Genomic DNA, 12938 nt, shown 5'->3' on the forward strand with positions numbered 1-12938 from the left:
TTTGGAGATGACACACAGACACCATGCTATGTGCTAGGCTGTAGTGTCTTTTTGAAGAAGTTTAAAAGATAAAAGTGACATACATATAGTCACCACTTAAGTTAGCTAATGTTAACAAAGTGCTGGCTAACTAGCTAGATCATTTTCATCAATCTTTAGCTCCCTAATTAGGTAGTGTTTTTCTAAAATTAGCTATCAGATGTAGATAGATGGATAATACACACACACACACACACACACACACACACACACATGACCGGTCTCTAAGGTCGTCCAGGCAGCGTTGGAGATGAACTTCACCAGCAGTGACCAGAACATGTTCTCCTGTTTCCTGGATCAGAACCTCAGCACAGGGATCTGCCTGGTTCAGCAGACGCATCCCACGCACCAGCTTTGGCATCTCACCTGACACACAAACAAATAAGGTGGAAAACGATTTATTGATTTGTCTGCATTGGCAAATTATTGGCCATAGCATCTACAGTGGGAGGGAAAATGCTATCGGTGCAACTCTAGCACAGTGGATGGTGGCTTTTTGTAGGAAACCCTTAAAATGGACTGATGCTAATTATATACGTGTTCATGAATATGTTTTAATTCTTTTTTTGGCTTCAAAGTAAAGTGACAGCAAATTAAAACTAACAAAGGTCCAATAATAATTGCGCAAGAACAAAGACCATCACAGGCTGGCAGGTCTTGGCATACCGACTGTGTGGGGGCGTCTTCACCTGCTGTTTTGGTTCATGTTGGTACATGCAACAGCAAAGAGTGCAAAAGAGCTGAGTGAGGTAGAATATAGATCAGAAGGTGTGGTGATTAATAAACACACTCTCCTGGTCTCATCGCTCTGACACAGCTGAGCCAGTCACAAAGAAGCATGACATCAATAGCTCAACAAATGGAATTGTGTTTAGGCCTATGTGATTGCATAAATGTAGACTCACAATACCCACAGTGGTGTTGCACTCTGAAACAGGTGCACAAATACCAAGTCTTACATAATGTTGCTTTAAATATTCTTTAATGAAGATATTTGTTTTACAAATCAGCCTTCTGAGTACCACTGCAGAGTCACATGGGAGCAAAACTGGTGCACAATCCATTATTTTCATTCCAGTTTAAAAGTACCCCAATATTGGCTGCCATATACTGTGGGTAATTGGTGAAATTGGTAAAGATATTCCCCTCTAAAATTGGTATCTGGGGTGCCCAGATAGCTCACCTGGTAGAGCTGGCGCCCCATATACCAACGCTGAGCCCTTGCTGCAGCGGCCCAGGGTTTGAATCCAACCTGTGGCACTTTGCTGCGTGGCACCCCTCCCTCTCTCTCTCTCTCTCTCTCTCTCTGTCTGTCTGTCTGTCTCTCTCCTGTCCTGTCCTGTCCTGTCCTGTCCTGTGCACAGGATTGATGAGCTCCAATAATCTCACATCACACATAAACAGGCAGAATATTACGGAGCCCCTAAAGGGACATGGGGAAAAAAAATAAAAATGAAATGTTTCTCGTGCTCACGAGATACGTATCTCGTGCTCAGGAGTTACAGGCGCAGCCTTAAGCCGGACACTCATTTGTCCTCCTTTTGAGAAAATACCAAAAAAGGTCGCCTTTTGACACATTACCTCGTTAGTTTAATACTTATTGGCTAAAAATGTGTGTCAAAATAAGTAATTTCATTGGTTACATTTTCATGTTGTGACCTATCAACACATGGCTAATTTTAATATTCAAATGAGCCATGTGTTAATTACCACAACAAGCCTCATGGCAGTTGCTACCACCAGGCTGTCAATCAAGCTCTCAGACAGAGAACGTAATGTTAGCTAACGTTGGTTGTTGGTTGTACAAATATGGACTTGTATTGTTGAATTTCTCCAAATTATAGAATATAATAATTATTAAATATAATATATTCTCAGCATTATGGTAATTGCGGAGAAACAGCGTATTCACTTCCGGTTTTCAAAATAAAAGTATTAAGAATAGTAAGCTATAATTCTAACCTACATTTAAAATAAAATACGTTCCATTAAAGTGTTTCATGCGACCATGATGAATAAAAAACATACTTAATATCAAGCATTTTTACTGCACCAATTGTCCATATTTGTACAACCAACAACCAACGTTAGCTAACTTTATGTTCTCTGTCACTGAAAGTTTGATTGACAGCCTGGTGGTAGCAACTGGGGCATTGTGGGAATCAGCACATGGCTCATTTGGATATTAAAATTAGCCATGTGTTGATAGGTCATGACAGCAAAATGTAACCAATAAAATTACTTATTTTGACACACATTTTTAGCCAATAAGTATTAAACTAATAAGGTAATGTGTCAAAAGGCAGATCTTTTAAGTTATTTTCTCAAAATGAGTGTCAGGCTTAAGGCTGCCTGTATCTGGTGAGCAGGAGAAAGTATCATTCATTTCATTCGTTTCATTTTTATTTTTTTTCCCCCATGTCCCTTTAGGGGCTCCGTAGAATATGTTCTAAATGACCAGACTGATGTGTTGAGTGTGGTTATGTGGTGTTTATTGTTCTGTTATTGTACACTTGCTCCAAGTACTTAGTTTTGTGTTTAGTTAGTGTTCATTGTGATCAAGTAAAATGAAACATAAGCATGGAGACCATAGTGCGTATCATATGGACATACTGTGAGAGTTATTCATCTCTTCAAATACATTTAATTGTTGTGGTGTACACTATAGAATTTAATGATTCAATACAAATATCTGCTGTAGTGATTGTACAAATGTATTTCAATAAACAAACTAGGTGTCTGTTTGCCTTCCAGGACCTACTTGGATGTTTGGGTTCTATGGCAACCCGTACAATGGGCGTGGCCTCAAAGTTGAGTGGGGTGAAAGGCGGGCAGGCGGGGGAGGTAGACAGGGTGGCCGACTTCAAGACGCACTCCTCCAGACCTCTGATACCTGATAGGAGAACATCAACACATAACAATAGACAACATTACAGTAGGGTTAAGGTATGACCAGTGTTGGGAAGAAATTCATTGATTAAAAGAATAGTTAATTTCCTTTTTGGTGCCACCATCATTTGAATTATACATAATATGTTTATAGACATATAAACACATTTACAAAAACAGTTCATTCAGAAATAAAACCTATGTCAAAATACAAAATATGACAATGTGAGAAAATAATTTAAATGCACAAGAGCAGTCAGCAATATCTAACAATGACTTTGCAGTAAACTCTTGTGACAAATTGATGTAAACCAGGAAATGAACGAAAAAAATTCAAATACTTTCAATTACAGAGATGAAAAAACTTTTTCAATATTCTGTTTAGACAGTGCTAACTTTCACAATCGACATATTATTCAAAATATGTCTTGTTCTTGTCTTGTTCTTGTCTCCAGTGTGAACAGTCTACTGCCCCGAAGTGACCCGCATGCGCAGAAGAAGACATGATGTAACACGCTGTGTTCACAGAAGTAAATATGGATGCTACATGTCAACGGTGTCTGCCATTCTTTCGTCCATTGTTTTGACATTGCCGTGTCCCGCCTATTCTGTCGCAGAATTGTGATGTCTGTCTCACTTCAATGACGTAAAAATCGGATGAAATGCGACAAGACCGTTCAGACTGAGGTCCCTTTGAAAAACATCAGATATGTATCCAATTTAGGACCACATATGAAAGTGGCCTGAAAGTATATATAAATATAAAATAATAATAGGCTAATTAGGTCTAAATATGTATATTTTACATTTCATAATTATTTTTTTGATCAAGCTGTGGGGCAGTGTTTGCTTAGAAGAATTTCCTTGGAAAAATATAGGTGAACACTAGGAATGGGAATCGTTAATATTTATTGATATCAAACCTTTTATCGATACTCCTTATCGATCCGAGTCTTTATCGATACCACTATCGATACTTTTCTATTATTTGGTGGAAAGACGACGCGACAATATGTTTTTAACAGAACTGGTATTGCTTTTATTGCTTAACAAGTGAGCATAACAAAAACGTTTCTAGCCTTCAATAAACATGGCTAATGTGTGTATGTGCTTACCGCTGGTACTTTGAGTGGATGATGAAGAGGGGCCCGTCTGTGGTGCGGCGGCAGCAGCAGGAGGAGGAGGAGGAGACAGAGTCTTTTCAACCCGGAGACAGTCGAAGGTACTGCATTTGGCCTTTATTTGATGCACAATGCTGATGTAATTGGCCATTGAGGTTGTGTTCCCCCCCTTTACAAGAAATGATTTTGCAACATAAGTTGTATTTCGCTTCCTCTTTATCTTTGAGCTCGGTAAAATGAAGCCAAACTGTAGACCTTTTCGCCCGTTCAGCCATCCTCGCGAGCGAAGTTAACTGCCAGACTTCACTTTTTTACAATTTCATTCAAAAACATTGGTGGACGCTGCAGTGATTGGATTGATTAGATTTAAATGCCGCGACGCGACTCGAGGGACACAATTACGTTACAGGAGGAGAAAAAAAAAACGATGAGACTCGATAGTGGTATCGATAAGCCCAAATGTTATTGATTTTCAGGTTTTGAAAAAAGTGGAACCGGGTCCTTGATAGAACCGGGTTTCGATCCCCATCCCTAGTGAACACCCCTGCTGTACGTACTGCCCCATACTATTCTCACTCTAATGTTCCTGCTGTACATTTCCTGTCCTTTCCTCTTATTTAAGGACCACAACAGAAATACCATGAAGCTTCCAATAAAAGCAGGGTTTCATTTAAAAGTCTGGTGTGGCTACACGTTTTGACAAATAAATGTTTGGTCTGGATTTTATAGAAATTATCTCAATGTATAAAACCTCTTAAAGTTCAGTTCAGTTGGATTTTATAGAAATGATCTTATCTTAAAGTTCAGTGATATAAGCAAATAAACGCCCAGGCTATTATTAGAAGTTATACGGTAAGCCTCATGGCCTTTTGTGTTTTCCTTACTATAGTGCTTTTTATGGAAGCCCATTTCCGCCAATATAACAATAAAAAAACATTTGAAACCTTTTCAAAAAAATTACTTAGTATCAAGTCATTATTTTTAAAATGCTATGACAATATTTTGAGAAAGTTTCTCATTATAATGACAAAGTTACCTTTTTGTTCGTCACATTGGCGGAAATAGGCTTCCATAGATTTTTGAGTTTACACCAGAGCTGGATTTTTAAATGTAAGTAGATAAGTAAAGTGAATCCATCAGACAGTGGAACTGCACAGGACTTTTAATTATCAAGGTAACGTAGCACTGATGATCATTTAGCAAAAAATGATTCCCACTAATAAGATACTGGTTACAAGGCACTTAGATTTGCTGCTGGATAACAGCCATGACAGTTTTTAGGAACTTACAGTGGGTGTTATGTGTGTAAGGTCACCCCAAAAAATAAAATGAAACAAAATAAAAAAATATAACAGTAAGATACAGACAGAGCCTGCTGGAAGGTCCTGAGATTTACTTGGAAAAGGATGAGAGCCATCAACAAGAAAGCGACTGAGGCGTCAGATTCTTCTCCAGCCTTTAACACCGTCCAGCTCCACACTGGTGCAGATAAGCTCCTCTCACATCTCCAGCTAAATCTGAATGTTGTAGGCAGGCTACTGGACTTGTTTATTTACAGATATCAGTGTGTTTCCACTGTTCTTTTACAGCTCTGTACACAGAGAGCAATGCAAGTATATTCACCCGTGTCTCTGGTTTATCATTCTGATACAGGAAAATCCATCCCAATTAATAATCCGATGTAGTGCAAGATGTGTCAGTGAGGCTGAGTAGCACAAATACAGCACCATTAAAAAGTGCTAAATGAACTTATAGAGTGCCCCTCCGGTCACTAAAAGCACATTCACCGTGCACACACTAATTGGCAAGGGCTGCCATGAAAGGTGCCAACTGCTCATCAGAAACTAATCCAGTTCACACACTGATGGCACATCAGGGGCAAAGTGGGGTTCAGTATCTTGCCCAAGACTTGACACTTGACTTTGACTTACCTCAAATGACTTTAAATAGTTAAATGTGTTTTAGTAATGTGCCAATTGATAAACCCAGTTGCCAGTTTATCAGGAACACCTAATACTACGCAGTTACAAACAGGGGTTTCTGTTATTTAGCCGACCCTCATTGGTAAAAATGGGTTGGACAAAATAATAGACTGTCAGTATAAGGCGCTACAGTTCAACAAACTGCAGCCTCCAAAATGATCAAACAATTAACTGAAAACCTCTCTAAAGCGGTTTCAACAGAAACTGATCATTATAACCTTCAAAAAGATAAAAAAAAGAAATCAACTTAAGACACACTGCATATAATTTAAATTAAACCAGCAAGATTGAAGTCAGACTTCATTGGAACCTATCAACACTGTCCTAGAAATTATGTTGATTGATTACTAACTGGCTGGCTTCTCAACCACCTGTGCCTGTGTTTATGCAGTAAATAAAGTAGGCTACTACATTTATATACTGCAGGAGTCACAGAGATGTTGTTGGGGTACAGATTGGAGAACTTTGACACCAGAGTCCAGGGTTTGCATCCTGAGGCCTGTCTGTGGTTAGATTTAGGCAACAACAGCACATGGTTAGTAAAGATCATGGTACTGGTTTATTATAGGAAAAGTGAACAGTGACTTGAAGCCTGGGGCATGATGTAATTATCAAGATTTAACTGAAACAACACTCTTTCCCTTACATTACAGTAAAATGTTTAATAATTCAGTAGTCAGTACGGGTGGATTGTTGTTTGGGTGGTGTCTGGTGACCACATTCTGCTAGCTGAAGAACACCTTTTGTCTCTTACCTCCCTTCTCCACACTGGTCATTGCCGTTAGTTTGAAAGTCTATCTATGTCTCTGGAATTACTATATGTGTAAGTTGTGTTGATGTCCTTCGTGTGCAGGTATTTTTTGAAACAGGACTATTGACATTGGCTACAAGCACCTGATACTCATTTGAAAAGCCTGGTTTCAAAAGCACAAAAACCACAAGAGAAATTAAATAATGGAGAGATGACAATAATCTCTGTTGACAGTAAAGGGCAATTCAAAGCAGCTTGTGACACAAGTACTCTATATTAACACATCCTGGTAGGCTTAACGTTACATACTGCAGTTGTCCTATTTCCTGGCACTATATTTTCTCACATTCACTTCCAAGATGGGCAAACCCTGGCTGCTATACCATGACTACTTTGTCTGTAGTGTGTGCTATAGGCATGCTACAGTCACAGTTCTTTATAAAGGAAGTGACATCTCTGGTTTAGTGGAAAAAAAGAGGGCTATGATAGCAACACAGGCAGAGGGAGTGTGACACCATGACCCCACTATATCTTTACATAGAGAATAGTTTTTAGCTTCTATATTAATGTTCTAACTCTCATATAACCTTCAAAAAACAATGGGTCAGACATACCCAACATGATATTTTCAATAAAAATTGCCAAGGGACTTGTTGGGAGAGCCTAAAACTGTACCATTACCCAAAATAGGGTCACAAGAGCACTGATGGGTCACTGAGGCATCTGCTTTGGCAATCCCTACTGACTTTCAAAAAAGCATGTGGAAATGCTTCACAGGTTTGAACCACTGTGTCACCCTTTCATGAAAGGACGAGTTGGACACATCAAACATAACATTATCAAGAATTCAGCCAAGGCTGTTGTTGGCTGAGCCATGTTACAAATTACAGCCTTCACCCAAACCATGTGGCCTTATGTGGCCATTTGGTTCCGATACACACAGACAATAACAGACACACACTATTGTTTTTCAGTTTCACACAGGGTAGACAATGACAGGAAATTAGCAATGACATGATATGTTTGACTTCATATTTTTCTCTAATTATGAAAATAAATCATTTTACACTTAACTCAAGGTAATTCTGACCTTTATTTCTTTCATTTCTATAACCTTCTCCCTTTTCCTCTTACTTATCTCCCTTGTTTTTACTCACCTCACCTTTCTCTAATCTCTGCTCCACTAATCACTCCCTTCTTGGCTCTCACTTCATGTTTGAGCTAAATGAAGTTAATCAATACACAAGGGACTAAAGGACTGATCATTATTCATCACCCAACATCCAAATCCACTGGATTATATCCTTTTATTTCCCCAATTCTCACACCAAAGATGGAAAGACTTATTCCAATCTTTGTTTGACAGTTACACGCATTATCTCACACATGTGCACAGTCTTGGTTTTGAACAAAAATGTGTGGCTTTGTGTGCAGAGCATGAACACACAGATGCACAAAGCTGAGAGCTGGCTGACTGCTAGAGCAGATGCAGGACATTGTTGGCCGCCTCCCGTGTAACTTGACACTGTAATTACCCTAAGGTTACTTGATCCCTATAGGCCTTCCAAGCCAACAAAGAACAATAAAACTGAAAGAAGAAAAAACTCGAAAGGACCTCGACCAACCCACAACGCTGCTGCAGACACACAACAGACTCGATTTGAAGGGAAACGCATAGCAAAAGAGCTGCAGCCGGACGCCTCTTAGCAGGTCATAACAGAGCATCCTCTGAATGTGTGTCATTGGAAAACAAGCATACAACACACTCTAACTAGCTCCCACACACGCTTTAATCTGGCTGACTCTGAGAAAAGCATGGCCAGAGGCAGATGTGCCTTAGCTCCTGCACTAAAAGCATATTTCAAGTAATTAGAAGTCAGAAGCAAAAACCAAAGTTCATGAACATCAGCACTGCTGTCTGAAGGCTAACACACCTCATTAACTAATGTTTTCTTATCTCATTCACAAAATATGCAATAACAACTGAATTGTTTTATTGCTTTATATCTCATTTGGATCCAAAATAAACGGGAACTTCTTGGCGAATTAAACATTTTAATGAATTAAGCAGAACAACAATGGTGGCTGCTAAAGAGGTTAGCATAGATGCTGCTAGCTGGAGAGTATTTCTTTATTGAAAGAAGAGCAAAGAACGGCTCTGACGCTTCTCTCGTACACCTATACAATCGTTCACCTTCTGAATTTAAGTTTTCTCTTTGACTGGACTCAGACTGATGATAGATTAATCGCCTTGTTAATTCATCAATAAGAACACTAAATTCAGATTTAAGTCAGATTTTTGATAGATTTTTTGACCTAAGGTTTCTTAGCTATGAACATTTTGTTTTCACTCAGATTTGTGTTGATACTTAATGAGACACTACATTTTGATACCATACATGCCACTCTTCCAGAGAAACTTTGACAAACCATCTGGAGCAGCAAGGTTAAGAAATCCCCACATCTGATTCACAAAACGTGCACCAACAACTGATTTGTTTTATTGTTTATTTGGATCAAATCTTCCAATACACAGTACAGTAAGAGCAGCAATCCCTGGTCTGTACCTGTGGAAGATGTCGTAACACCGTAAAGCTTATTTTGAAAGGCTTCAAAGATCTATTATCTATCGATTTATTATCCTTTTGAAGGAGCCTGGACTCACATGTGTAACTGTACCTAAGTGGACAGGCTGATAAGCAACCATTCCTGACCAAACTTGAGGCAAGACTGAACTGCTTGAGTATACACACGTACTGTATGCACACACACTCCAGGGAACAAGCCTGGTTATGTCCGACTGCAGAGCTCAGGATGACTCAAGCCTGAAGACATTTCCTCCAACCACAAGTACAATTGGCTGTGACTCTGGTTATATAAAGATGAGATTTTTTCCCATCCTCTTTATGCCTCCCCCCAATCCTCCATTAAAACAGGCTCCCAACACACACAAAGGAATGAGGGAGAGGCGAGCTAATGAAAATGGAGAGGAGGTATGTATGCATGTTGTACAAGAAACGTGTCTTTATGTCTAATTTCTGTTGATTTAACTGTAACTTTGGGGAAGTATATCAATGACAAAAGATTTGAAAGAGCACAAAACAAACTTGAGCGCTACCCAGTCTGCAAGTTGACCTTTGGGAGCACACAGGCACAGATTTGTAAGAGCACAACTAGATGTGTGTGCGAGGGAAGGACAGAATCGTGAGCGTAACAGATGATTTGAGCAGTGTAACCACACGCGAGCCAGGACCAGGGATTCTCACAACTGAAACGATCAAAGCTCCGTGCTCACTTTTGGCAGTATGAAACCCGAGAGCAGTGTCAACATTTCAATTTGACCTGGAAGTGAAGTTCATCCTGTTAGACCCTTCCTTCTACTGACAAAATAAAAGCGGTCGTTTTTTTTCATCCACCAGATGGAGACAAAGCAAACCAACCAACATGCAAAAATAAAATATCAATATAATTCATACAGACGATATCTAGCCTGGGACCACAGGTCCCCACAATGAAACAATGAAAAATGATTCACCGTACCAAGAAACAATAAGACAGACAATGTTTGTAACGCGCCTTGAGAGGACCCCCACATATGGGTGGCCCCAGCAGGAATAGACAGCATTGTGTTTATTAGTCACAAATTATTTTAAATTGTTAGGCATGAATAAACACACACGTTGCTTTAATATTAGCCTAATACACAGTAAAATATACATTTACACAGGCAAAAATTACCTTATTTAGAGCTCCCCCTGAATTTCTCGAATGAAGCTTTCTGACGAGCGCATGTCTGTTTCAGGGGAGCCGAGCTCCACAGAGCTCACCCGTATTTTGAAGCCCGGGGTCTGGGACCGATGGGTCAATTTCAAGACATCAGCTTTGGGAAGTTGTGATTGGCATTTTATTTTTTTAACATTCAATGGACTAATCAATCAAGAGATTTAGTCTAGGACTTGGCACCTTTTACATGGATGTAATGGAGCAAGTCTGACTGTGATTCTCAGGAAGCATCACAGAGCCAAACGTATGGCATGAATTAGGTTCTACTTTTTGTCACCTTACAAAAAAACTTTTGGAGAAGTGCTGTAGCGGTGGAAAAACAGCAGATTGAAAAGCAATAAATACGATGCAGGGCTGGAGATTGTTAAATGTTCTGTGTGGATTGTGTTTTATTAAGTACAAGGCCAGAGCCTCGGAAATCTGCTCCCTTTTAACATCCTATGGAATTTCCCTTGCACTGGAAAGTCCCACTTAAGCTTCAGAGAGCCAAGTGAGTGTGTGTGTGTGTGTGTGTGTGTGTGTGTGTGTGTGTGTGTGTGTGTGTGTGTGTGTGTGTGTGTGTGTGTGTGTGTGTGTGTGTGTGTGTGTGTGTGTATGTAGCCTAGATGTGAACATATTGTGAATGCATTGGCAGTAGTGGGTGAGCTGCACTACTGGCAAAAGAACACATATAACACTACATTAGCGCTGCTGGGCAACATGGCTGAAAACAATACAATAAATTGGAATACATCATGAGTGCACACAAGTGAATTTATCACAATATACATTAAACTGCATTAGACAGTTTTTTACAAGTGGCTGACCAAAAGTGAAATAAAGTCAAATACTTCCCCAAAACAGTCAGTGCTAAGTCAGCTGTGTAGATGACCAAAAATTACAATTAATTGAGGAAATACCGACATAATTACCATAATTCTTTATAGACCAGCCCCTCACATTACTGCGTCTCCCCTTTCAGTGAGAGTGCATGTGCATGTGTGCGTGGGGGGGATAAACTTGGCCGACAATCGAAAACAGACTGAACATTAAACAAAGTTAAACCTGTCAAAGTGCTCAAACTTCAGACTCCTATTTATTGAATTGATTTTAAACTGACAATAAAGGATGTGGTCAGTGCCAGTTGCTACTGCTTCAGCTAACTAATGACTGAATATTGCTGCCTTGTTTATGCACTGTATTCTATTTATGTAATGTCATTTTTTTTGGACCGGTTGTTGCTGCTGTGATCCATTGTTGTACCTCTTATATCAGACCCTGTCTTGGCTAGGTCTCACTTGTTATTGAACTAGGAAGTTATCTCAGTGTGGCTTCTTAGTTCAGTAAAGGTTATATATGTGTCCTCACATCAGCAAACATGGAAGTGTTGCACTTTAAGAGAAGATGGACTGAAGCTAAATCAAAGAAAGTAACACAGAACCTGAGAATAATCTCCTCTGCATCATATATATATATATATATATATATATATGTAAAACATTTTAAATACTGTACAGTACTGAATTGTACATTACAAAAATGCAAAGTGTATTTCCAACTACATCTAGTCAGTAATATTCTATAAAGCAGAAAAAACACTATATCCAGACTTGCTTTTACAATATTCCAACTACACAACTCACCCATCAGTGTGTCTGTGTGTGTGTGTGTGTGTGTGTGTGTGTGTGTGTGTGTGTGTGTGTGTGTGTGTGTGTGTGTGTGTGTGCATGTAGACTGTGTTTAAAACCGTGTAAGCTTTGTGTGGGCTACATGATGGCACTCTGACAGTCTCCCCTGTAACTCTGTCTGTCTGAACACCTTCCTCATGACTCAGCCAAGGTCTGCTTACATTCACTGAACATGTGCCTGGGTGTGTGGGTGTGTGTGTGTGTGTGTGTGTGTGTGTGTGTGTGTGTGTGTGTGTGTGTGTGAGAGAGAGAGAGAGAGATGGTAAGGGGGCTGGTAGCCTGACATACGTCAACAGTGTGTGATGCATGCATGGACAATGAACAAAACAGCCTATACATTCACCCTGCAGTCACCTTTGCTTTATAAAAGCTGGGGGTCTGACGCACAAACACACAGACAAATATAATGTCCCCCAGTCCCCCACGTTTCAGGCTCTAAATAGGCCTAATTACCGTGATCCCTGCTTTGTAACATACGCTCTGACAAATGAGTCACCTGTAGACTAGCAGCAGTTAAGGCTGCTTTTATTGTCACACTCTGAGCGGAAGCCACAATCTCCTGCTCTGAGCACGGCAAGAGAATTTGTTAGGTGTGGGTGTTTTTACATCTGCAACAGGTGGGAGGCCATTTTTCACATTCATTAACTGCATCCTGGATACAAAGACTCTCAAATCCAGACCAGTTCATGCACTGACCAAACCCTTC

The 12938-nt window shown here is 39.8% G+C and overlaps 1 protein-coding gene across 4 annotated transcripts in view; it reads right to left on the bottom strand.

The window, feature by feature from the left end:
• Nucleotides 1-12938, bottom strand: part of efl1 (elongation factor like GTPase 1) — a 91421-nt gene that overhangs the window by 29192 nt on the left and 49291 nt on the right. For all 4 annotated transcript variants that reach the window (XM_051379982.1, XM_051379983.1, XM_051379981.1 and 1 more), the window contains exons 16-17: nucleotides 2801-2932; nucleotides 258-405 (exon numbers count right to left, since the gene is read on the bottom strand). In XM_051379982.1, coding sequence (XP_051235942.1) covers nucleotides 258-405; nucleotides 2801-2932 — 280 coding nt within the window. The remainder of the gene's footprint in view (nucleotides 1-257; nucleotides 406-2800; nucleotides 2933-12938) is intronic.

The sequence above is a fragment of the Dicentrarchus labrax genome, unplaced genomic scaffold (genome assembly GCF_905237075.1).
Source record: "Dicentrarchus labrax unplaced genomic scaffold, dlabrax2021, whole genome shotgun sequence".
In the NCBI taxonomy this organism is placed as follows: Eukaryota; Metazoa; Chordata; class Actinopteri; family Moronidae; genus Dicentrarchus; species Dicentrarchus labrax.